Here is a 26,818-nt window from a genome sequence, read left to right as displayed (position 1 = left end):
CGTGTGGGCTCAGCAGTTGCAGTTCCCAGGTTCTGGAGCACAGGCTCAATCATTCTGATGCACGGGCTTAGCTCCAAGGCATGTGGGATCTTCTCAGACTAGGAATTGAACTCGCATCTCCTACATTGGCAGGAAGACTCTTCACCACTGAGGCACCAGGGAGTGTGAAGAAAGTGAAAGTGTCAGTTGCTCAGTCCTGTCAAGTCGCCTTGGTTTTCCAGTGCAAGGGCTATCTGAATGATAAGGATTTTCTAGGAAGGAGGGATTATCATCGTTATCATTGTTATTAAAAGCTCCTTATCCCCTCCCTTTAGAATTTTGAAAGAATGTGTTAGTCACTCAGCCGTGTCTGACTCTTTGTGACTCCATGGACTGTAGCCCACCAGGCTCCTCTGTCCATGAGATTCTCCAGGCAAGGATACTGGAGTGGGTTGCCATGCCTTTCTCCAGGGGATCTTCCTGACCCAGGGGACGAACCTGGGTATTACGCATTGCAGGCAGATTCTTTACTATCTGAGCCACCAGGGAAGCCCTCCCTAATCTTTATTATTTCCTTCCTTCTGCTGAATTTACGTTTTGTATGTTTGTCTTTTTCTTTTACGTGCCAGGTTAGGTTGTTTCCTTGAGATTTTTTCTTGTTTTTTGATGAAGGTCTGTTGTGCTTTTAAATTTTGTAAAAGTTGTTTTGATAGTGGTCCACTTCAGGGGGGCTTCCTGCATAGATTCTGTTGGAAGGAGATTGGTCAGTAAGCTGTGCAGTGGAGGCACCTTCTGTAAAAGGCCTGCCATAGCATTATAGGCAAGGGAGAAGGACCGCAGCTGAACCGGTTACACAGGAATTGTTCACTCCTCCTTCCATATACTGAGTACACAAACGAGAAACACAGTCGCTCAGTTGTGTCCGACTCTCTGTGACCCCACCAGGCCCCTCTGTCCAGGGCATTTTCCAGGCAAGAGTACTGGAGTGGGTTGCCATTTCCTACTTCAGGGGGATCTTCCCAGCCCAGGAATCAAACCCACGTCTCCAGTGTCACCTACATTTGCAGGCAGATTCTTTACCTGCTGAGTTGCAGAATATGTTAGAAGTACTGAATATTCAATATCCTGCAGGGAAATGGGGGAGAAATGAGGAGGACTCAAATCACTGATTATGCCTTCCTTTCCCAGTATAAGTTCTTTAGGCCCCAGACCAGGCCCTGCCTAGGGGAGGTGAAAAATCTTTAATTAGATATGTGATTTATGTTTTAAATTGGTTAAACTAACTTGAACCTTTTTTCTTTTAATACTTGAATGTTATTGGAAGTTAAAGAAATGGTGGAGATATATTTGAAGATAGGAAAGGGATATTCTGAATGGCAAATTGAAAGTGATGATTGGGGAATTCCCTGATGCTTGTTTGAATCTCCCACCAAATAATATTGGGAGATGTAGTTTTCTGATTGACTTAAATGATACTAATGGAGAAGAGAGATTTGACATGAAATTTATTGCCTCTTAAACGTATTAACCATGTGAAGGTGTGTGGAAGTTTGATTCTCAAAGTGATATAGATATTGATTCTCTGAGCTCTAGGGGGAAAGGATGGATGTTTTTTTTTCCTGTTTTAAAAAATAAAAACTTGTGGCGAGGTGTGAATCAGAGGGTACCAAAATTCAGTTATAAACTTGGAATAAATCCTGGGTGTCTAAAATACAGCATAATGATTATAGGTAATAATAATCTATTTTATACTTGAAATTTGCTAAGATCTTAGACGCTCCCACTGCATATGTGAGGTGATGGATTTGTAAATTAATTTGATTGTAGTATTCATTCCACAGTGTATGTGTGTGTGTGTGTGTATATATATATTGTCATCTCATTATATACTTTAAACACATCATTGTGCAACTTTTATTTGTCACTCATACCTCAGGGAAGCTAGAAGAAATGATTTTTTCCTTTGCATATTGTAAACAATTCAAAAAACTCCTGTAAAGTGCAAATAAACATCAGTGTAGCACATTACCCTTTCCCAAAGATGAACATCATATCAAGTAGCATTTGGATGTATCCTTTCAGGCTTCTTTGTGCCTTTTAAAATTGCTTATTGCCTTTTCTTTTTTCCAAAGTTACCATACTCGTAAAATCTCTGTGGCCTGTAGGAGGTTGCATAATGAAGCAGAAATTGTTGTCACACAAAAATACTCACTGATGAAGTAACTGCTGAACACTGACTGCTGACTAGTCTCTTAAAACTTGAATTTATTCACCTGTCCAACCACTGTCTATGTTGGAGTCTAATGCAAATGGATTGAGAAGCCAGTGAAGGATATTAGAAATCTGTGTGATCACTAACAAAAGTGTCTAGGTTGGACCAGTTGAAAACTAATTTAAAAAAAAACTAGAGATGACAACAGGATGGGCACTTCAGTGAAGAATGATTGAATATGACATATTAAGCTAAGCTTTTGGGACCATCTGTGTAGCTCCCATGGTAGGATTGGTACCATGCTGGTGCATGTAAGTCATGCAGCGAAAGAAATGATGTGCTGTTGTATGTCATTTTGATAGAAAAATTACATCCCTTCTCCAAAAAAGCTCCCATTATTTTTATTCTTTCTTTGATGTATGTAATAGTTAGTTGATAGGAATAAGTTTTCCCCATTGTTATTAAACTGCCAATGTAATTTTTTAATCTTATATTTGTTAGGGTACTTTTTCAGGATAAATTTTCAATCAAATCTTTGTTCCCTATTATGAATAGAAATGCATTCTTACTATGAATGTGAATGTGAATGTAGTCTTCTATTCAGTACCATTTGTTGGTGATAACTAGGATCACTAGTATTTAAGTTTTTCTAAATTCTCTAGACTGGTTTATATCTGCTATAATAGTAACCAGATAATAACATTTTCCTACTGAGTAAGCATATGCTAGAAAAGCTAGTTTTTCCTAAATTAAGTATATACTTTTTAAAACTTATAAGCACAAGTTATAATAAAAAATTTCTTTAGCTTTTTTTAGGTCTAAATGTAAGTCCAAAATAGAAGTACCACTTCTGTCTCTTATGGAATAAGGCGAAATTTCTCACTTTCTTCTAACTCTGGTATATTGTTGACTAGTGACCTTTAGACCACTGTATGCAAATACCTTAGCTAATCTGCTAAAATGGGCTTTTAATTGTATGCTAATTTGTTCTTTTAATTACCCTGGTTATCAGATAAGTAAATTAGCCTCTGGGTTATTTGCTGTGTTCCCATTCTCTGAGACCCTTCTAGCTTTCTACTGTGCTCGTGAATCACCTGGGGAATGTTGTTAAAACGCAGATGCTGATTCAGTATGCGTGCATCTTGGAGGCAGGCAAAATTCTGGTTGAAACCAGTTTCCAGGACAATTCCAATGCTTCTGGCTTTTGGACCAAGGTTTTACCAGGTGGCACAGTGGTAAAGAATTCTGCCTGCTAGTGCAGGAGAAGTGGGTTCAATCCCTGGGTCTGGAAGATCCCCTGGAGTAGGAAATGGCAAGCCACTCTAGTATTCTTGCCTAGAAAATTCCAGGGACAGATGAGTTTGGCGGGCTTCAGTCCATGGGTTGCAAAGAGTCTGACACTACTGAGCACGCATGCTATAATTTGAAATGCAAGGCTTTTCATAATAACAGCTCTGAGAACAGAAGCCAGGCAGACCTATTGAAGCCATTTCTTGTTATGATAACTTGATTATTTGTGCCTAGTTTATTAGTAATATGTATTTTCCAGTGGGGATATATATATTTACTTGTAGTGCCTGAACTTTACTGTAGTTTTTGTGTTAAGCCTGTCATCTACAGTGGTGATATTTATAAAGAATGATGACATACTGGTGATGATTACAATGATGATGTAATAATTGACATGTATTGACTATTTGTATCTGCCACTGTGCTTTACAGAGGCTGGTAGTTTTTCTCAACAGAACCATGAAGTAGACATTATTGTAGTTATCCTCATTTACTAATGAGGAGGCTTAGGAATAAGTAACTTGCTCAGAGTCACACAACCAGAAGGTGGCAGAGCCAGGATGTCAGCTCAGGTAGTGTGACTCTAGAGGCTGTGCTTTTCATCTCTTTACTAGTCTGATGACAGCTAGAAATTGTAGACTTAATATAACAGATACCTGAATTTTCTAGCTTCTGTCACCATCCATATAAGATATATATGTGAATTTTCTAGATGTTTTTTCCAGAAGATCTTTCAATAGCATTTTCCATTCTTATGTTTACCTTTTTGGTGGCTTTCCCATAGATGCTGATCATCTGTGATTTTTTACCAGTTTTCTTAGTCTGTCTTTCTGTATATTTCTGTTTAGAGAAAAAGATCTCAACATTCATATTCTTTTCATGTGAAAATTTATGAAGAATGAAAAGTAGATAGTACCCTGCCCTGAATGAAAGATAAAAAGTATTTTTAGTAATGCTGAGACTGTGTTTTCTGCCAAAGGAAAACATCAAGTTCTGTAGGATCATCACAGAATGGTTGATTCTTTCGTGTGTTCTTAAAAATTGGAAATACTTTTTTTCTTTATCCAAGTGGTAATTATATACTAGCGATAAGTCTCTAGACATACCTTCTGAGTTCTGCAAAACCACCAGATGGTCTTAGAGAAGCCAAGAGAAACAGAGAACTCAGCCTGTTAGATGTTGACATGTGCAGTGCTTGAGCCTCTTTATCCCGGGCTAAGAAGTGTGTACATAAGTGTTTTGTAAAAACGTGTGAAAATGAGTGAAAACTCTTTAGGATTAGAAAAATGTGTTACCTTAGCTACAATTTAATTTGTAAATCAGTAAACACAGAACAGGTCATGACAAGCATATAGCTCATTACTCACATTAGAGTAATCGGAGACAATTTACTTTCTTTATTTCTGTTTCTTTTACAGTCCATCAATATTATGGAACTGACTTTACAAAAGTATGGAAGTTATGAAAAATTTGAACAGGCCACCGGTGGTAGCCTGCTATCTAAAACTCGAATCTGGAGTCATGTTAGGAAGTACATGGTGAAAGAAGGCTGCATGGGTGAGGTATGAAATCATGAGTGAACATGATGAGTTGATTGAACATTGTAACTCTCAGTGAGTGCTACGTGGTTTTTCTTTTTTTTTTTTTCTGTGGGTTTTGTTTTCCCAACATTATTTTACTCATTAAATAAGTCATCCAGATTTCTACTTAAATACAAGTTTAAGTTTTTGTTGCATTGAATTGTGTGTTGTTTTTTTCTATTTTTCCTCTTATTACTATTTTTGTGTAGCTTGTGGGAATATATGAATTGGTTTGTGAAACTTATTAAGGAAGAGATTTGCCACAGTGGCTTTTCTTATTAATGGCCAGTTCCTAGTGTTCAGTCTCAAAATAAGCTTTGACCTAGCAGTGACAAGGACTCTGGCTCCTGCACCTTCCTTTGCATCATTTCATCCCAGGGACTATATTTACGAGCAGAGCAGAGGCACAATTTCAATTCTCTGTGCCTTCCTCTACACAGCTGTCTACTTTTCTTTCAATCTAGTAAAGGTTCTTGAGTTCCCAAAAGCTCAAAATTCCAAGGGTCAAAGTGATTGATTCTGCATTTCAGCTTCTTGGTTTCTTGGTATAAACAAAAGAAAAAGGTGTTAATTTATGGGTCTGTTATTGTCTGTGAAAACTTTCTCCCCCTGCCTTCTATGTTTCGTCTTGTGTGTGTGTGTGTGTATTTTAACTTGTGCTTCTTAGATTGTAGTTCATCTCACTGAGGACCTGCTTTCCCGAGCTTCCATGACAGTAGTAAATGGATGTCCGACGCTGACCATCAATGTTTCCACTGCACGAGAGCACTGGCTGGAAGGAATGCTGAGGCATGAAATAGGTAGGTGACCACCCTTCTCCATTTATTCAGTTGTAATAACAAATTACCTCAAGCACCTGTTTTTTTATAAAATTTTTTTTCTTAGTAATATTTGGCAAAAAGTGATGAAATTGTTAGGTGTCACTTGAACTGAAAGTGAAAATATTAGCGTCTCATTTCAAATTAAGTTTTTTAGGGTATTATGTAAATGGAGAGTCATTTAACTCCTCTGGATTTCGGTTCAGGCTTCCCTGGTAGCTCAGACGGTGACGCATCTGCCAGTTCACCCACCTTCAACCGAGGGAATGGAATTAAGTGACCTCTGAGATTCTTTCAAATATCAGGTCTATAATTCTTCTCTTAGAAAGAGAATAAATTGCCCTAAAAGTTATACCTCTTCTAATGAGAAATACAATCCCTCTGAAGGCAGTGTACTCAGTCAAACCCAAAGGCATTAGGGTCAGGCCATTTTCTGCTTTGATTTTTAGGTACACATCAATTTGGTTTTAGAACTGTTGGTAGAATCTTTTCTTGGAGAAGAATTAAAATGAGAATGCACTTCTTGCTTTTCATGTGCCTTTTCTTCTCCATAGGCACACATTATTTTCGAGGTATTAACAACCTTCAGCAGCCATGGAACAGTTGGACTGGCCGTAAAAAACTTGAACTAAAGCCAAACAATCCCACAGAGGAAGGATTGGCAAGTATTCACAGTGTCCTGTTTAGAAAAGACCCCTTTTTATGGAGGGCTGCCCTCCTCTACTACACTGTTTATCGCGCCAGCCAGATGTCTTTTTGTGAACTATTCAGAGATATTGGAAGGTTTGTCAAGGACCCCAATACAAGATGGGATTATTGTGTACGAGCAAAGAGGGGATGGACTGATACCTCTCAACCAGGTGAGTGTGCCTTAACTGTAGATTTTGTGATTTATTGGGTAACTGTCTATTGATTTTGGTCACATCCTGCTCTTCCCATCATTGAACCCACTCACCTTTGAAAAATTAAACCTTTGTTACTTGAGGTCAGTGCTGATTTTCCCAAACCACATTTTGTTAGCATCATTTTGCTCATCTCTTAAGAAAAATTTCAAACCTACAGAAATTGGGAAATAATGATGGGCTGAACACTTAAAATAACCTTCCTCTGGATTCACTAGTTGTTAACGTTTTTCCATTTTTGCTTTTTCGTATTATTGAGATACATAGTTTATCCATTTTAAATATACAGTTCAGTGGTGTTTATAATGTTCATAGAGTTGTGCAGACAATACCACTGTCTAATTCCAGAACATTTCATCACCCCAAAAGAAACTTACCCTGTTAGTAGGCATTCCCTATTCTCTTTCCCCATTGTTCCCAGTGATAAATAACCATTAATCTACTTTTATTAGTTTTGCCTGTTTTGGATGTTTCATGTAAGTGGAATCACATGTGATCCTTTGTGGCTGTGATCCTTTCTTTCACTTAGCATATTTTTAAAGTTCGTTCATATTGTAGCATGTATCACCAGTCCTTTTTTATTGCTGAATAGTGTTCCAGTGCATGCATATGCTGCATTTTATTTATTCTTTCACCAGTTAATGGGCATTTTGGTTGTTTCCACTTTTTGGCTATTATGAATATTTGTGTACAAGCTTATATTGCTAATTCTCCCGAGTGTATACTTAGGAGTGGAATTTGGGGCTTATAGGTAGCTCTGTGCCCAACCTTTTGAGGAACTGCTGGTGTTTCCAAAGTGCACCATTTTACTGTCCCACCACAGTGCATGAGGATTTCTATTACACCATGTCCTCCAAAACACCTACCATCTTCATGTTTTAATTACTATTAAAGCCATCCTAGTGGGTATAAAGTGGTTAACTCGTGGTTTTTCTGGTGGCTAATGAATTCAGTATTTTTTCATGTGACTATCGGCTATTTGTGTATTTTCTTTGGAGAACTGTTTAGATCATTTTCCCAGTTTTAATTGCTTTGTTTGTCTTTATTATTGAGGTAAGAGTTTTTTTTTTATAGTGTAGATACAAATCTCTTACCAAATAATGAAATATTTTCTCCTGTAGTATGTCTTTTCACTTTCTTGATGCTATTCGCTCTGACTTTGTTTTTAAAGTTGTTGTTTTTTTTAATGTGGGCCATTTTTTAAGTCTTTATTGAATTTGTTACAATATTGCATCTGGTTTTTTATGTTTTTGGAGTTTTGGCAAGAGACACATGAGGGGTCTTAGCTACCTGCCCAGGGATTGGGCCTACACTCCCTTCATTGAAAGATGAAGTCTTAACCACTGGATGAAAAGGGAAGCCCCCTCTTTGTGACTTTTTAAAAAATTATTTTTTCATTGGTTTGTTTTGGCTACACCGGGTCATCCTTGTGGCTTTTCTCTAGTTGCAGCGAGTGAGGGCCCCTCTCTCATTGTGGTGTGGGCTTCTCACTGGGGTGGCCTCTCTCGTTGTGGCACACAGGCTCTAGGCACACTGGCTTCAGTAGTTGTGGCTCATGGGCATAGTTGCTCCATGGCATGTGGGATCTCCCCTGGAACAAGGATCGAATCCATGTTCTCTGCATTGGCAGGAAAATTCTTAACCACCGGACCACCAGAGAAGTCCTCTCTCTAAATTTTTAAAAGCAGACTGTACACTTGACATTTCATTCCTTAAGAACTTAAGCATGCATCTCCTGAGACTAAAAACATTCTCTTCTACTTAAAACAGTATCATTATCACACTTAAGAAAGTGAGTTTTAATTCAGCAGTATCAACTCTTCCATATACAGTATTTAAATATTCCCAACTCTTCCAAAAATGTCTTTACAGGTGTTGAAAAAAATCTAGATCTAATCACTGTTCACGCATTACTTTTGGCAGCAATGTCTCTTTAACCTCGTATAATAGGGAGACATCTTGGACACTTTGCTTTTTGTTTCTTGTCATACTAATGTTTTTGGTTTTTTCTACTTTATTTTTTAAGATTTCTTTTATGTTGGAGTATACAGAGGAGCCTGGTGGGCCACAGTGTATTAGGGTCACGAAGAGCTGGATGTGACTGAACACCTGAGCACATACACGCACACAGCTGATGAACAGTGTTGTGATAACAGTGTTGTGTTAGTTGAACGTGTACAGTGAAGTTGTTCAGTTACACATATACACATATCTATTCTTTTCCAAGTGCAGCACCCATTTAGGTTACTACAGAATTTTACCATAGTTCCCTTTTCTATACAGCAGGTCCTTACTGATTATCTGTTTCAAATATAGCAGTGTGGACATGTTAATCCCAAACAACCAGTTTATCCTTGCCCTCTACCGTTCTCCTTTGGTGACCATAAGTTTGTATTCTAAGTCTGTGATTGTTTCTGTTTTGCAAACAGATGCAAACTTGATTTGTATCATTTTTTTGATGTACTATATAAGCGCTATCAGATTTTTGTCTTTCTCTGTCTTCACTAAGGATGATAATCTCCTGATCTATCCATATTGCTGCAGTTGGCTTCTTTTTAATGGCTGAGTGATATATACCATTGTATACATGTACATCTGCTTTATTCATTCCTCTGTCAGTAGACATATTGGTTTCTTCCATTATTATAAATAGCACTGCAGTGAACATTGGGGTACACATATACTTTACCCATAGTTTCACCAGATATATGCCCCGGAGTGGCATTGCTGGGTCATATGGTAGCTCTAGTTTTAATTTTTTTGAGGCATTTCCATAATGTCCTCCATAATTTACTTTTTGTTGTCAATTTACTTTTCTCAACATCCTCTTCAGTATTTATTGTTTAGTTCAGTTCAGCTCTTTTATTTTTTATATACAGGAAATCGCTCTAGATCCCATGTCTAGTAGATTTTTTATCATGACCATTTGTGTTGGTGTGAGGTGATACCTGATGTAGTTTTGATTTGCATTTCTCTGATTAGCAGTGTGGAGAATCTCTCCACGTGCCTTGTGGCCATCTGTGTGTTTTCTTTGGGGAAACGTCTGTTAAGGTCTTCTGCCCATTCTTAGATTGTGTTGTTTGTTTTGTTTGATATTGAACTGCGTGAGCTCTTTGTATATTTTCAAGATTAATCTTTGCAAATATTTTCTCCTGTTGTGTGGGTTGTCTTCTGTTCATGGTTTCCTTATCTGTGCAAAAGCCTTTGAGAATAATTAGATCGTATTTGTTTCTTTCAATTTTCATTTTAATTTGAAGTAGATTTAACAATGTTCTGTTAGTTCAGGTAGACAGTAAATTGATTCAGTTGTACATGTATATGTATCTCTTCTTTCTCAAATTCTCCCATTTCAGTTTTTAGAGACTATTGAGCAGAGTTCACAGTGCTATAGAGCAGGTCCTTCTTGGCTATCTGTTGTCAGTTATCATAATGTATTGTAAGTCTCTAACTCCCAATTTGTCCCTGCCCTCCATCTTTCCCCTTTGGTAATAACCCTAAGTTTGCTTTCTAAGTTTGTGAGTCTGTTTTTGTTTTGTAAATAATTTCATTTGTATCATTTTTTTTAGAGTCTGCATGTTAGCAATTTCAGGTGATATTCGTCTTTCCCTGTTCGACTGACTTCACTTAGTATGAGAATCTCCAGGTCCATTCATATTGCTGCCAATGGCATTATTTCATTCTTTTCTATGGCTGAGTACTATTCCATTTGGCATGTGTATCAGATCTTCTTTACCCCTTATTCTATTGATGGAAAAATTGGTTTCTTCCATGTCAGTTGCTGAAAACACATTGGGCTGCCTGTATGTTCTGAACGGTGGCTTTAGGCAGATGTGCCAGGAGTGGGATTGCTGGAGCATGTGGTATTTCTATTTTTAGTTCTTAAGGAAACTGCATGGTGTTCTCTATACTGGCTGTACCAGTTTACATGCCCAGCAATAGTTAGGATTCAGTTTTTTCCATACCCACTCCAGCTTTTATTGTTCATAGATGTTTTGATGATAGCAGTTGTGACTGATGAGAGATGATATCTCATTGTAGTTTTGATTTGCATTCCTCTGGTAATTAGTGATGTTGAGCATCTCCACATGCCTCTTAGTTCTGCATGTGTTCTCTGGAGAAATGTCTGTTGAGGTCTTCTGCCTATTATTTGAATGCATTGTTTGCTTTTATTGATCCTGAGCTGCACGAACTCTCTGTATATTTTAAAGATTAATCTCTTTTTGGTTGATCCTTTGCAAATCTTTTCTCCCATTGTGTAGGTGATCTTTCCTTTTGTTTTGGTTTCTTCATGAGTGCAGAAAGTTTCATTTTATTTAGGTCCTATTTGTTTCTTTTAATTTTTATTTGAAGTATGGTTGATAAACAATGTTAGTTTCAGATATGAAGCAAAATGGTTCCTTTATACATATGCATGTATCCATAGTTTCTCAGGTTTTCTCCCCCAGATTATTAGAGAATATCGGCACAATCGCTGTGCTATACAGGAGGTCCGTCTTGGTTATCTGTTTTCAATAATGTAGGTTATATATGTCAATCCCAAACTCCTAATTTATCCTTACCCTCCACCTTTACAATTCAGTAACCATATGTGGGTTTTCTAAGTCTGTGAATCTCTTTCTACTTCATGAATTATGTCATCTCTATCAATCTTACTTAGATTCTGCATGTAAGCAACTTCAGGTGATAGTTCTCTTTCTCTGTTTGACTTACTTCCCTTAGTATGACAATCTTCACGTCCATTCAAGTTGGTGCCAGTGGTATTATTTCATCCTTTTCAATGCCTGAATAAGATTCCTTTGGAAATATGTACAGCATCTTCCTTATACCTTCTCTGTCAGTGGATATTTAGGTTACTTCCATGTAGTGCATGGGATCATAAGAGTTGGACACGACTTAGGAACCAAACAACAAGGAAAACTTAACATTTGTCATTGTAAAGAGCTCTGTGACCAACACTTGGCTACCATTATCATTTTAGACCAGGGTTTCTGCCAGATATTTGCCAAGGAGTGAGATTGATGGATCATAGGGTACCTCTATTTTTAGTGTTCAAGTAACCTCCATTTGTTTCTGCAGAGTGGCTGCTTCAGGATTCCATTTCTTTTAACAGGGTAGGAGGGTTCCTTTTTCTCAGTGTCCCTCTCCAGCTTTTATTCTTTGAAGACTTTATGGTGGTGGCCATTCTGAGTACTGCCAGGGGATATATCTAGTTGTCCTTTTGATCTACAATTCTCCAATAGCAACCCAAATAGAGCATAGTATCTTCTGCCAATTTTGTGTTTAAAACTGCCAGATGAACATATACCTCTTGAAATTGGCTACGTAAGTCTGCTTTCTTATAAATTACATTTCTCAACTACCCCAGCACATGTGTTGAGGGCAGGTATCTTTCACCAGCTCTCAGTCTTTCTGAATATGATGTGCTCTTTTGTGCCTTTTTAAAGGTGTAGTTATAAGAAACAGCCACCACTGCAATGTTGTAAAGTAATTAGCCTCCAACTAATAAAAATAAATGAAAAAAAAAGAAACAGCCACATGGTGGCAGGCTTTATTGATGCCCAAGTCTGTGACTCAAGAAACTAGAGCCTTTTGAAACTTATTTTTCCTGGGTCATAAATGAGAGTAGAGACACCCTGGAGAAGGGCAGTGTAACCCGCTCCAGTATGCTTGCCTGGAGAATCCCAAGGACAGAGGAGCTTAGCGGGCTAGAGTCCATAAGGTCGCAAGGACTCGGACGCTGCTGAGGCCACATAGAACCCAACCGAATGAGGATGCAGTGTGACACCACACAGCCCAGGCGTCCTGTGCCTTCCTTCCCTTTAACTTCTCCTTCAGCCGTAGCACATCCAAACTACTCCAGGAGCTCTGCGCGCGATGCTGTGGTGCATACCTGGGGTGACTCTAAGGAAAGAGGCTAGAGATAGAGAAGCCACCTCCAGGAGACGTGGGACAAGGTGACTTTTCAAAGCTTTTCCAGTCCAGAGTCTACCTTGCTTTGCGGCACTAGGCACCTTTGGCTGTGGGATGTGCCTGCTGGATCTGGAGATTGTGCTCCCGTCCAAAGGGAACAGGCACTACACGTCCAGGGCAAGCTCACTTGCTGGCACAGCCTTCCCAGATCCTTCAGCCCTGGCCTGGGACAGAGGCCTGCGCTCACCGTGTGGGTGCGTGTCTACTGGGATGCCGTGGAAGAGGGCAGGCATTGCTTTTTTAATCTTAAGTTTTTGTTGATACTGTAGTATAAATGATTCACAGTGTCGCATTGATTTTAACTGTGCCACACACATGGCTCAGTATCAGAAAGATAGAGATCAGCTCTTCCTAGGCTTCTTTTCCCATAGAGTTGGCAGTGTTTTTTCATCCTGTTCCCTGTGCTACACACCGGGTCCTTTTTATTGATCTGTTTCAAATGTGTAAACAGGTACCTGTTAATTCCAATGACTTAATGGAATTCCTTGCTCCTGCACCTTCTCTTTTTGGGCATCACATGGATTTTTTTTCTTTGTGAGCCTCTTATGTACTCTCAAGCTCTTTTTTTTTTTTTTTTGGCTAAATCTTACTTTTCACCTCTAAGTGTTATCATAAAATATGTCTTTCTCTGATTTGTTCACACAGTATATGTTCTGCCGGTCCAGCCATATGTCCCCAAATGGAATTATTCCATTGTTTTTTCAGGAGTAGTAGTATTCCTTTGTGTGTTTGTACCTAAGCTTCTATCTTCCTGCCTCTAGTGATGAACATTTTTGTTGCTTTTCTGTCCGGGCTGTTTTAAACTGTGTGGCAGTCAAGGGTGGGGCACATGTATCTTTATGCATGGTGGTTTTGTCCCTTACCAGCCAGGAGTACAATTGCTCCATTATCAGGTGACTATATTTCTTTCCTTGAGAAACCTCCATCCTGTTCTGCTGATGTCTGTTAGCAGTCTCCATTTCCTGACACATTGTACGAGCGTTCTTTTTTGTGCAGGCCCCTCTCCATCATCTATCCTGTGTAATTGTTCAGTGATGGGAATTTTGTTGACAGTAAGGGAATACACTTCTTCTGATTTGCAGTTTTCTGGTAAGGAGCAATATGGTGTGTGTTTTCCTGGGAAACTTTTTTTGTGTATAAGAGGGTGTGATGAAAATTGACCTCTTGAAATTGGCTTCTTGGAAGCCTGCCCTCCTGTGAATTGCGTTCTCATGCCTGCGCTGGGACATTTCTGGGTGGCAGGTGAGCTCTCCTGCCTCGCGGTCCTTGCATACGTGGTATACTCCTCCGTGCCTGCTTTACGGGTGTCGTTATGAGAAATGGCCACCGGGGCAGGCTTTCTTCAGACGCAGGCATCCAGAGTCATTCTGCAAGGTGATTTTCCCCCTCCCTGGGTTGTGAACAAGTGGAATGAGGCAAAACACAGAGCCCAGGGCTTGCCTGTGTTTCTTTCTTCTCCCTTCTACTGCCCGGGTGAATCCAAACCCGCGAAGATGCCTGTGCATGTTGGTGTGAGCTGCACTTGGGGCAGCTCTAAGGAAGGAGGCTCGAGATAGGGAAGCCGTCAGCAGAAGAGGAGGAGACCGGGCGGATTTTCAGAGCTCTTCCAGTCCACGGAGTCCACCTGCCTTGGTGGGCACTGGGCAAAAATAGGCTGTGGGATGTGCCCGCTGGATCTGGAGATTGTGGTCCCATTCAAAGAGGACCAGGAACTACAGCTCCAAGCAAGGTCATTTGCTGGCACAGCCTTCCCATCTCCTTCAGCCCTCTGCCAGCCCTGCCTTCAGACACAAGCCTGTTCTGACCAAGTGGCTGTGTATCCACCGGGACTATGAACATCCTGTGGAAGAGGGTAGGCATTGTTTTTTTTTTTAATTAATTTTTAGTTTATATTGAAGTATAGCTGATTTACAGTGTCATGTTTATTTTCTCTGTGCACCCACATGATTCAGATCCAGATAGATAGAGATCTACTCTTTTTAGGCTTCTTTTCCACAGATTTGTTAGGCTTTAGAGTCTAGTTCCCTGTGCCATGCACTAGGTCCTCTTTGAGGATGTATTTCACATCTGTGACTAGGTACCTGTTAATCCCAATGACCTAATGGAATGCCCTGCTCCTGCACCTTCTCCTTTGGGGCACCATGTGGTGTTATTTTTTCTCTGTAGTCTCTCTTGTTTTCAAAGCTGCTCTTGTCTTCATAAATCTGAATTTTCACCTATAAGAGTTATCTTACAGTATTTTTTCCTCATCTGGTTGTGTTCATACAGTATAATGTTCTGCTGGTCCAGCCATGTGTCCCCAAATGGCATTATTCCATTTCTTATTTGGGAGGAGTAATATTCCTTTGTGTGTTTGTACCTAAGCTTCTATATCCCTGCCTCTCATGATGGACATTTCTGTTGCTTTTCTGTTCTGGCTGCTGTAAACTGTGCCGCAGTCAAGAGTGTGATGTGTGCGTCTTTATGCACTGGGTTTTTGTCCTTTTACTAGCTAGGGGTGCAGTTGATCAATTATCAGGTGACTCTATATTTCTTTCCCTGACAAACCTCTGTCCTGTTCTGCTGATGTCTGTTAGCAGTATCCATTCCCCACCACATCATAGGAGGGGCCTGTTTGTCGAGGTCCCTCTCTGGCATCAATCGTGTGTAATCATCTGGTGATGGCCATTCTGTTGACTGCCAGGGGATCCAGGTCTTTGTCCTTTTGATTTGCAATTCTCCACTAAGGAGTGACACGTGTGTATTTTGGTGGTACAGTTTTTATGTATAAGAGGGTGTAATGAAGATTGACCTCTTGAAATTGGCTTCTGGGAAGTCTGCCCTCCTATGAATTCCACCTCTCATACCTTTTCCCGGACGTCTCTAGATGGCAGGTGTGCTTGCCCGTCTCTCAGTCCTTGCATGCATCCATGGTGTACTCCTCAGTGCCTGTATTAACAGTGTAGTTACGAGAAACAGCCACCAGGCGGCAGGCTTTCTTCATGCCTGAGTCTGTGACTCTGTGACTTGGTCTGTGACTCAGTCATTATGAAACAGTCATTATGAAAGTTTGTGTTTTTTTCCCTGGGTTGTGAATGAGCATGGAATGTGGCAGAACACACAACTCAGGGCTTGTGTTTCTTTCCTCTCCCTTCACCTACTGGCCCGAGTGAATGCCAAGTCCTCGAAGACCTCTGTGCAGGGTCGTGTTAACCACACTTGAGGCAACCCTAAGGAGGCTAGAGATAGGGGAGCCATCACAGAAGAGGAGGAGGACCGGGTGACTTTTCAGAGCTCTTCCGGTCTACAGGGTCCACCTGCTTTGGTGGGCACTGGGCAGAAATAGGCTGTGGGATGTGCCCGCTGGATATGGAGATTGTGGTCCCGATCAAAGAGGACCAGGCCCTACAGCTCCAAGCAAGATCATTTTCTGGCACAGCCTTCGCATCTCCTTCAGCCCTCTGCCAGCCCTGCCTTCCGACACAAGCCTGTTCTGACCATGTGGATGTGTATTCACCTGGACCCCGAAGACCCCATGGAAGAGGGTAGGCTCTTTTTTAAAAATTTTAGCTTATACTGAAGTATAGTTAATTTACAGTGTCGTGTTTATTTTTCCCTGTGCACCCACATGGTTCAGTTTCAGGTAAAGATCTACCCTTTAAAGGCTTCTTTTCCACAGATTTGTTAGGGTTTGGAGTCCGGTTCCCTGTGCCGTGCACTAGGTCCTCTTTGAGGATGTATTTCAGATGTATAACTGGGAACCTGTTCATCCCAATAACCTAATGGAATTCCCTGCTCCTGCACCTTCTCTTTTGGGGCATCATATTTTTTTTTCTCTGTAAGTCTCTTTTGTATGGTAAAGCTGCTCTTGATAAATCTGAATTTTCACCTCTTAAGTGTTATCATACATTATTATTATATTTTTTCATCTGGTTGTGTTCACGCAGTATAATGTTCTGCTGGTCGAGCCATGTGTCCCCCAAATGGCATTATTCTGTTTCTTTCGTGGGAGGAGTAATATTCCTTTGTGTGTTTGTACCTGGGCTTCTATAGCCCAGCTGCTCGTGATGGACATTTCTGTTGCTTTTCTGTCCCGGCTGCCGTAAACGGTGCTGCGGTCAAGGGTGGGGCGCGCGGGTCTTCACGCACCGCGCTTTTGTCCCTTTCCCAGCTGGGAGTGCAGCTGCTCCATTATCAGGTGACTCTATTTCTTTCCCTAAGAAGCCTCCGTCCTCTTCTGCCGATGTCCGTTAGCAGTGTCCATTCCCCACCACATCGTAGGAGGGGCCTGTTTGTCAGGGTCCCTTTCCGGCATCAATCGTGTGTAATCATCCAGTGATGGCCATCCTGTTGACTGCCAGGGGATCCGGGTCTTTGTTCTTTAGATGTGCAGTTCTCCACTAAGGAGTGACACGTGTGTATTTTGGTGGGACAGTTTTTATGTATAAGAGGGTGTGATGAAGATTGACCTCTTGAAATTGGCTTCTGGGAAGTCTGCCCTCCTATGAATTCCGTCTCTCATACCTTCGCCGGGACGTCTCTGGATGGCAGGTGTGCTTGCCTGTCTCTCAGTCCTTGCATGCATCCATGGTGTACTCCTCAGCGCCTGTATTAACGGTGTAGTTACGAGAAACAGCCACCAGGCGGCAGGCTTTCTTCATGCCTGAGTCACGGCATCCACAGTCATTCTGCAAGTTTGTTTCCGCCCTGGGTTGTGAATGAGCGTGGAATGTGGCCAAATACACAGCCCGGGGCCTGTGTGTGTTTCCTTCCTCTCCCTTCTCCTTTTGGCCCAGGGGAACGCCAAGCCCTCAAAGGTCTTTGTGCAGGGTGGTGTGTCCGTACTTTGGGCATCTCTAATGAAGGAGGCTAGAGGTAGGGAAGCCATCAGCAGAGGCGGCGGCCAGGTGCCTCTCAGCTCATCTGGCCCACAGAGTACACCTCTTTTGGTGGGCACAGCCAACAGTTGGCTGTGGGATGTGCCCACTGGATCTGGAGATGGTGGTCTCATCTCAGGAGGATCAGGCACTGCAGCTCCAAGCAAGGTCATTTTCTGGCACAGCCTTCGCATCTCCTTCAGCCCTCTGCCAGTCCTGGCACACAGGCCTGCTCTGACCTTGGGGATGTGTAATCACCAGACTGCAAAGAACCCCTGGACAAGGGTAGGCCTTTTAAGTTTTAGTTGATACTGAAATACAACTTATTTACAGTGGTGTTTTATTTTACTGTGGACCCACATGGTTCAGTTTCAGATAGATAGAGATCTACTCTTTTTAGGCTTCTTTCCCCATAGTTGTTAAGATTTTGGGTCTAGTTTTCTGTGCTATACACTGCTTACTTGCTCAGTCTTGCCCGACTCTTTGTGACCCCATGGATTGTAGCCCACCAGGTTCCTCTATCCATGGGATTCTCCAGGCAAAAATACTGGAGTGGCTTGCCATGTCCTCCTCCAGGGGATCTTCCTGACCCAGGCATCGAACCCAGGTCTCCTGCATTTCAGGCGGATTCTTTACCACCTGAGCCACCAGGAAAGCCTGTGCTATACACTAGGTCCTTTTTGATGATCTATTCAAATGTATAAATGGGTCCCTGTTAAATCCTAATGACCTAATGAAATTCCCTGCTCATGTACCTTCTCTCGGGGGCACTATATGGTTTTGTTTTTTCTCTGTGAGTCTCTTCTTTGAATCCCTCAAACTTTTTTTTTTTTTTGCTAAATTTTAGTTTCCACCTCTAAGTGTTATCATAGAACTTGTGTCTTTCTCTGATTTTGGTCGTGCAGTATAATGTTCTGCAGGTCCAGTCGTGTGGTCTTTTCCACCTCTTGTTCATGAGGAGAAGTATACGCTCGTGTGTTTGTATCTAAGCTTCTGTATCCCTGCCTCTCTTTCTGGACAGTTCTGTGGCTTTTCTGTCCTGGCTGCTGTAAGCCGTGAGGCAGTCGAGGGTGGGCTGCATGCGCCTTTAAGCTTTGCGAAGCACGGGGTTTTGTCCCTGTGCTGGCCAGGGCTGCTGCTGCTTAACTCTCAGGTGACCCTCTCCCTGAGATAACCTCCATCCTGTTCTGCAGTGTCGGTTACCAGTTTCCACTCCCTGCCACTCCAGGGATGCCCCTCTCTAGCATTTATCCTGTGCAGATATTTGGTGATGTCCATTCTGCTACTGCTAGGCGGACACACCTTGTCGTTTCGATCTGCAGTTCTCCAGTGAAGAGCGTATCGTCTGCATTTTTTGGAACACGTTGTGTATAAGAAGGTGTGATGAAAATTGACCTCTTGATACTGGCTTCTGGGAAATCTCCCCTGTTCTGTATTCCATTTCTCATACCTACTCTGGGACACTTGTGGATGCCAGGTATCCTTTAACTCCTAAGTGCTTGTGAATATAGTCGATTTACATTTCACTGTGCATCTACTTGTTTATTTATATTCAGATGTAAGTTTACTCCTTTTTGTTTTTTTTCTAATTTAATGTGTGACTAGTAGTATGCAGAATTGTTTAGTTCCTGGAATTTCTGAGCTTTGTCAGGTTGCTGAGCCAGCAATGTGGGTGGGTTCCTGACACAGTTGGGTATGATGTTGGAGCTGAAACTCCCAGTGGGTTCACTGGTCTTTGATACAGTTGGGAGTTGGTCTGTTGTGTGTCGTGACACTTTTGTGGGCTCGCTGGTAAGTGGGACCTGATCTGCAATGCTAAGATGCCCAAAGTGTCTCAAGCTGCTGTTGTCCTGCTGGTGGCTGAGGTCCAGCAGGTGTTAGGACTAGTCTCACCTGCTGCTGGCTGGGCTGAGTCTTGGTATAGGAAAATGCCATTGTCATGGGGCTTGTATATGTCTGCCTGTGACTGGGATTTATTTCTACCTGGCTTGTTACTTGGTCCGAGATGACCCAGCATTGGTGCCTTCAGGCTGGTGAGTGGGGTGGGCCAGACCTGGTCACAAGGCTATAAGCTGCAGGGAGGATTCCAAACTCGTGCTTCACAGCACCAGTTCTGAGATGGTAGAACCAACTCCCCAAAGTGGCCGTACCAGTGTCTGGGTCCCTAGGCTAACCTCTGCCTTTCTGCGAGATTTTTTAGGATTGACAATAGTTCTGACCAGTCTCCTTTCAAATTACTGCTCCTTCTCTAGCTCTCAGAGCATGTGAAATTTTTTGGGCACCTTTTCATTTAAGAGTGGAGTCTTTCTTTTCCACAGTATCTGGATCTCTCCAGAGTAGGTCCCTCTGACCTTCAAAGCCAAACAGTCTGGGGCCTTGTCTTCCCCACACAGGACGCCGGGGCTGGTGAGGGTGATGTCTGGCTTATTCTCCTGCTCCTTGTAAAGGGTCTCTATACCTGCCATTCGTCTTCCATTCTTAGGTCTCCCACCTGTACTGCCATTTCTCTCCACCTGCCCATCTAGCTGTGGTTCCTCCTTGTATCTGTTGTTGTAGAAATATTTTCTGGTAGGTTGGTCGCTGTCATTGATACTTGATCTGTAAATTGTGTAATTTTGGTATGTCTCTGAGAGGAGGTATGCTTAGGGTCTTCCTAGTCCATCATCTTGGGAACTCTTGAACAATAATTTCTTAATATATGATTCTCCATTTGGTAGAATTCTAGTTCCTTCTAGTCCATTTAAACCTAGAGCAAAATTTTTAAAAATTTATACAAGTTATGTCATGATGGGAGAAAGGTTTTCCTTGTAAGTAGAATACCACTTTTTATCTAGGCTCAGATCTCATTCCTGATTTTCACATTATATATTTCATATTCTTGACAAATTCAGTTCTAGTTTTTTGTTTCATTGGGGGGAGGAGTAGTATCAAAATCATCTACAGTTAATTTTAACGGAGTAAAGGGTACTATTTTTTTTGAAAAAACAAAGGGATTTCTGAAATCCCATGTCTCCAGAGTGTCTCCTTGAGACTTAACTGTTCTACAGCTTACTTTACCCAGCCTTCCCCACCCAGATGCCTTCAGTGTATCATGGGAGTTAAGTTTATGATCAGATGGTGGGTGGGTGGCATAATTATGAATCATGTATTTTAAATTACTAGTGTTTCTATAGGGGAAAAGGCTGTTTTGATGATGGGGAGTCAGGGAAAAGGAATTCCTAAAGGGAAGCTACTCAGCTGCACTTAATTGTGGTAGTTCTCAAGACCTGGCACCTCACATTTTATGTTACGACGAGAGTTAGATTTCTAATTTTGCTCGACCCCTTTTTTTTGTATACACAGGACTGATTCCTCTAGTAAAGTGAGTGGGCTGGTATCTAGTTACTTAACTTCTTTAAACAGCAGAAAGTAAACAGTACTTTGATTCCTCCAGGGTGTTTCAGTAAAGACCAAGTGTACTTGGACGGCATCCTGCAGATCCTCCGCTACAGAGAGACCATTGACTTCCATCTCCTGACCACCCTGGGGAAGGTGAGAGAGCAGCGGCACACAGCTCCCAGACACGCCAGATCGGCATTTCCTCCAGCTCAGTTCATGAGGAACTAGGTCTCAGGCTGAAACTCCTTAGCAATAAAATCATATTCCTTATGTGATAACAGGAAGGAAGAAATGGGGTTCTGTCACAGAACCAAGTTATAATATTTCTTTGTGGACAGTAAGAAAAAGAAGGAAATTTGGAACCATTAATTTTTATATGCATATTTTTCTAAAATATTTTAAAGTGAGCTGCGGGTGTAACTCTACTCCCCTTCATGCATTGGCATGATCTCCCAAGAACAAGGATATTCTCTGACATGACCATATGATTTTCTAAAGAAATTTATCATTGATTCCATATAATGCCTGAAGAAAGTCCACTTCATATTCTCCAGATCATCTCCAAAATGCCCCTTGTAGCTTTTTCATGACCCCAAATCCAGTCAAGATTTATGTCTTGCATTTAGTTGTTCTCTTTAAACTGTTAATTTATAAAGTCCCCCTCACCCTAGTCTTTTTCTTTTTTATGACATTTTTAAGAATTCAGGACAATCTCCTTGAGAATTCCTAGAATCTGGACTATCAGATTGTTTTCTTATCATTAGCTCCAGGTTAAACATTTTTGCCAGGAAATGCTGCTTGAACGAGTCGCGTGTCTGTCTCTGTGTCACATTAGACAGCATGTAGTATTAGTCCCGTTATTAGTGATGCTGTGCTTAGTCCCCAGGGTAAGTTAGTTACTGCCAGATCTCGCCATTGCAAAGGTACCTTTTCACCACTGCGTTAATAAGTAATTTGTGGGATGATACCTTTAAATGTACTATTCTCTAACCTTTCTAGAAATGGTTTTAACACCTCTTGATGATTTCTGCCCAAATTAGTTACTACACTGGTGGTAGCAAAATAGAGATATTTGAATTCTGTTATATTTCACTCCTCCCTTTTATCAGCTCTTCCAATGACTGCTCCTGTGTTTTTAAAAACTTGTCTACATGTTTCCCAGCAAAGTAAAATATTCTGGGCTCACCTTAGATATTTCTTCAAGGAAGTCTTGATTCCTCTTAGTGGGAAATGGTATTTAGAAAACAACATCTCAGCACAAGGTATGTACATCACTTCTGGGGTGCTGATACTTCTAGACCTTTTCAATGAGCAAACTGTATATTTGTTTTAAATCATAAGGACATTCTAATTCAAATCAGACACCACAAGGTGCTTTTACAACCCTTTCCTTTCATGTGTGTATCTCCTTTTTCTTAAAATGAGAACCTTATTTCCCAGCATCAGTCTCATTAAACTCAGAATGGTTGAAGATAAAACTACCTCAGTATCAACACCAAACCTACTTCCTATCACCTACTACACTTAGTGACATAAATATTCAATAAAATAGTTGAGTGTTGATCAGAGGATAATAGTTCTTAAAACCAACCATGTTTTGAAATTTCACATTGCACAGATAAAATTTTCACCCCTAAGCTTAATATAGTACCTGTGAAAGACTGGCTTCAAAGAGATGTGAAATTTTAAAAAATACTTAAAATTTTCAAAGCAAGAGAATTTAACAAAACACAAATTGTATTTGTCAAACTAAATAGAAAAAAGAATTTAATATACAATTGTGCTGATTTTTCTAATGTATAAATACAGCATTTACATTCTATTTTCTCAATTCTCGTAGATTTAGGCAGGAGATTTGTTTAGTTGTTGAATTTCTAGACAAACTATATTCGCAAGAGATTGTTAAATCACATACTTTTTAAAATGTGGTGAGGGTATGCATCGAACACAGTAAAGTTTTATTTTCCAGTTATTAATTTGAAAAACAGTTTACCTACTTCAGACTTCATTAAGACCAAAGGAAGAAACTGCCCTTCAAAATCTAACTGGTAGTCACATTTAAAAATTAACCGATCTTCCTTTTTTCAGGTCTCTTACGAAGATGTGGATCGCTTAAAAGGATTGGCAGTTACTGAAAACATGAGGATTCCTCACTTTTTGCAGGACCATAGCCGATATATGGAGCACTTAGAGAAGATCATGGAAGTGAATGAACTGACTGACAGAGAGCTGAAGGATCTTATATGTTAAATAGTATCCTTGCGAACATAGCTAAGTTATACCTCCATGTATATTACCAGTTAGGTGCAGTTGGCACCAGCAGATTTATAAAAGAAGAATGGCTATTTACATGAGTTTTCTGAAGAACGGTCTGCAGTATTCAGCTAAATAAGTTGAGAACAAATGTTAAACTGTTTCCCTAAAATGTTTCTGTAGGCTCCAGGAGACAGTTACTCCTGTTCTTACCTGAATCTCAGAGGCAGATGAAAATACTGCTGATAGGTGTCTTTGAGGAATCCTGGTCAAATGGAGTGATCAGCGTCTTCCTGAGCCGTAAGCGTTGGTCTCAGTGCCCCTGTCTGAGCACCAGGACCAGCTCTGCCTAGAGATCGAAGTCCAGTGTGGTTCAAACTCCAGGGGTCTGTCTGATGTAATAAATGATGGTGATTATTCTCCGTTGAAAAATCAGTCTGTGTTATAACCCCAAAAGCTAGAAAATGAGAAATTTAAGACTTATTTTCTTATATGTTAAGTAATGTTAAAGGGAAGGGAAAAGCAGTTTTTAAAGTTATTAGTTCATTTTTGTCCAGTTATCCCTTAGCTAAACTTGGTTTTCATTTGCTGAAATATAGTGTACCTCTTCAAAATTTTAACAAAGTTTCAGGGTCTTTTCTCCCCATTCCTCTCTATTCCTTTATGTAAATGAAAATACAAGTCTCAGAGAGGTTTTTCTACCTAAATAGTTGGGCAGGAGAGAAGCCACTTACCTTTTTTTTTAAATTAAATGGAGCAAGGAGCGGATGTTGACTGGGTAGCATCTACAGTAAGCTTAACTATACTCTGAGAAGCAATTTCTGGGCATTCCATTTGATAAACTGGCTCTGTGATATTGGTTCAGAGTATTTAATCAAAATCTTTGACTTCGTCAAGCCAAAAATGATATAGTTTGAATTTCAAAAATGAGTTCTGTTTCACTACACTTATACCTAGCTTTGTCATTTATCAATTTCAATGTATACTTGTGTGTGTTTTATATATATATATACACATACACACACACATACTTGGGATCAAGTGGTTTTTCAAACAGCTTTTTTAGTAATCAGAAAGAATACTGCTGTAAATACCCCATTGAAAATTGCTGTTGTAATTTCTACCCAGAGTGTGTGAGTGTATCTTTACCTCAATTCAGGCTTAACTATGGTGCTAACACTGGTAGATGTACTCTGCAAAGCTGGTTCACATTCATGCTAGGAAAGGATTTTCTAAACTCTCTTGCAGACTAGGTTATGTGATTTTTCTCCTTCACATATCTAGAAGGGCTCACTCAGAGAATGATACGCTTCAACCGGCACCTGGCAGTTCTTGCAAAGCCACACGTTTCGCCCAATTAAGCAGGCCAGGCCCTTTGGAGCACCGAAGGCGTTGGACCTGTGTCATGCAGGCCAGAGTGGGCCCTGCCCATCTCTGCGGGGCCGGGGGCACAGCGCAGCAATACCAGCCAGACACCAGAATACCACTCTCGTCCCTTCAGGCATTATTTACCTGTAGCACAGTCACCCAGTTCCAGCTTTTGTGTAGTATTTTCTGACTTCATCTTCAAACTTATCAAAGGTAATTGTGAAAGCAATGTTTTTTGAAACACAGAAATGGCAATATTGATGTCCTGTTACTTAAGCCTAAATGCTTATAAATTCAACATTTGTAGGCAATAACACTGCTAATCTTACGTTATGGTTTAAATATAAAGGAAAACCATAGCAGCCTTAATTTTCTAGTGGTAGAATTGTTTGTAGTGGTTTCAGTCCCTGAATTTTAAAATGGATAGATATTATATGATATGAAAAAGGAAAACCTTTCTTGCCTTACTGCTTTGGTATAGAGACAAAAAACATGAGTACTATCCGGACAAAAAGGAAAAAAAGACCTTAAATCACACTGATTAAGATATTTCAAAAGTTAGCACTGAACCAAAAGTAGTTCAAGATTAGCAGAAATACTTAAAGAGCTCTAAGCTTTAAAAGTTGAGATTGAAGATTTAATGTTTATTCTCTTTCTCAAAATAGCATTAAGGTCAGTTTTGTTCTCCCAAAATAAAAGTTTTTAGAAATAGAAAATTGTAGCAGCGGTACTTAGAATAGTTGAAGCTCATACTAGTTTTAATTAGAGTAATCAGTTGCTATAGGCTACTGATTAGGATTTCACCAATTTTGTCCACTGTAATTCTAACATAGCTGTGTCAAAGTCTGATAAACTGTTAGGTTTTCGCAAACATGAATCCATAGTCTTTATATTTTCACCTTTGTAAAAGTGTTTAAAGTGTGTACCATTTGTTTTATATCAGAGCATTTGGTGTCTAGCTGCAATAGAAATAAATAGCACTGAGGTTCTCAAATGAATTATGTCAATATATATGCATGCAAACTTCTGTTCTTTTAAAACTTATGTTTTTATTGTTGTATTTCTGGGTATTTATTGTGGTAAGTATTTCAATACCATCAATACCATCTGTCTTCTAGTATTCTTATTTATAGAGAAATACTGCATTTGCCACACCCTGCCTTTCCTCTGATTAGCTCAGTATCTCCCCATGGAGCACAGGAAAAAGGAGAGAGGGAAAAAGTCTGTCTTAATTTACTACCCTGTTTGTTTAGTTATGCATAATCTCCTGAGGAGCAGGCTCTGTGCTGGGTATTAGAGGTCCTCTGATGAGAAAGACAAGAAACTTTCACACTCCAGTGAGGAAGAGGCACAGACCCAGGTTACAGCAGTGCCAGTACCGTACCCAAAAGTATTCCCAAAAGAATGAAAACCAGAGTAAACAGGTCTGCTCATGTATCTGAAGCATAGAGAGAAAGATCCCTTGCAAAGTAGTAAGTATTCACAACATTTTATCACCATTCTTTGCGAGGCTTGTTTGGAGCCTGAACAACTTTAGCCTCGGGGCTAAAGAATACAGCTGTTTGGGTCATCAGAGGCCCTGAGGCCATCCCTTGAGCAGGTGCCCAAGGGAGTCAACACATTGACCTTGTCAGTTGGCTGTAATTACATTTTTGTTCACTCTAATTCCAGTGGCTAAAGAAATTAATATCTTGAAACTGCTAGGATAAGAAATACCAATGTTTTTTAGCTAGCCTTAAGAATATGTGGAATTTCAAGTACTCAGAAAGCATATGGAGATGAAGTGAGAGGGCAGCCATCTCTAAGTCAAAGAGAAAGGCCCAGAACAGAGCCTTCCCCTGTGGTTTTCAGGAAAAACCAAACTTTCCAACACCTTAATCTTGAACTTCTAGCCTTTAGAATGGAGAACTGTGCCTGAAGAACAGGGACAAAGCTAAGAGAAAATCTGACCACTGAGAAGAGACTACTGAAAACTCATTTCTTCTAGCTGCCTTCACAAAAGACAGCCAACTTCAGAAGTGACATCAACCTGGCTGAGTAAGTTTTCCCTTGTGTGTGTCACCCACCCCAGACAATTTGGCATCCGTCTGCAGACACAGCTGACTTCGTGAGAGCTTTGGGAGCCAGCACTACACGCCAGGCCACCTGGTAGGACTCTCTCCTGCCCATGCACTGGCTGATAGGCACGCAGACCTAGGTCCTGGCTTGGCCC

At 40.7% G+C, this 26,818-nt stretch overlaps 1 protein-coding gene across 3 annotated transcripts in view; it reads left to right on the top strand.

Annotated features, from left to right (window-relative positions):
* The window catches only part of MATCAP2 (microtubule associated tyrosine carboxypeptidase 2), a 75,509-nt gene extending 49,909 nt beyond the window's left edge, over window positions 1-25,600 (top strand). For 2 of the 3 annotated variants that reach the window (XM_020902528.2, XM_020902539.2), the window contains 5 exons: window positions 4,900-5,043; window positions 5,729-5,861; window positions 6,434-6,739; window positions 21,041-21,138; window positions 23,074-25,600. In XM_020902528.2, the coding sequence (XP_020758187.1) occupies window positions 4,900-5,043; window positions 5,729-5,861; window positions 6,434-6,739; window positions 21,041-21,138; window positions 23,074-23,235 (843 nt within the window). In that variant the 3' untranslated portion in view covers window positions 23,236-25,600. Of the gene's footprint in view, window positions 1-4,899; window positions 5,044-5,728; window positions 5,862-6,433; window positions 6,740-16,040; window positions 16,276-21,040; window positions 21,139-23,073 lie in introns of those variants that run through there. The other variant, XM_070468473.1, reaches the window with a different exon arrangement.
* The last annotated feature ends 1,218 nt before the right edge of the window (window positions 25,601-26,818 follow it).

This window comes from Odocoileus virginianus, chromosome 1 (genome assembly GCF_023699985.2).
Source record: "Odocoileus virginianus isolate 20LAN1187 ecotype Illinois chromosome 1, Ovbor_1.2, whole genome shotgun sequence".
NCBI classification, from domain to species: Eukaryota; Metazoa; Chordata; class Mammalia; order Artiodactyla; family Cervidae; genus Odocoileus; species Odocoileus virginianus.
This window is presented reverse-complemented; position numbering and strand designations above follow the sequence as displayed.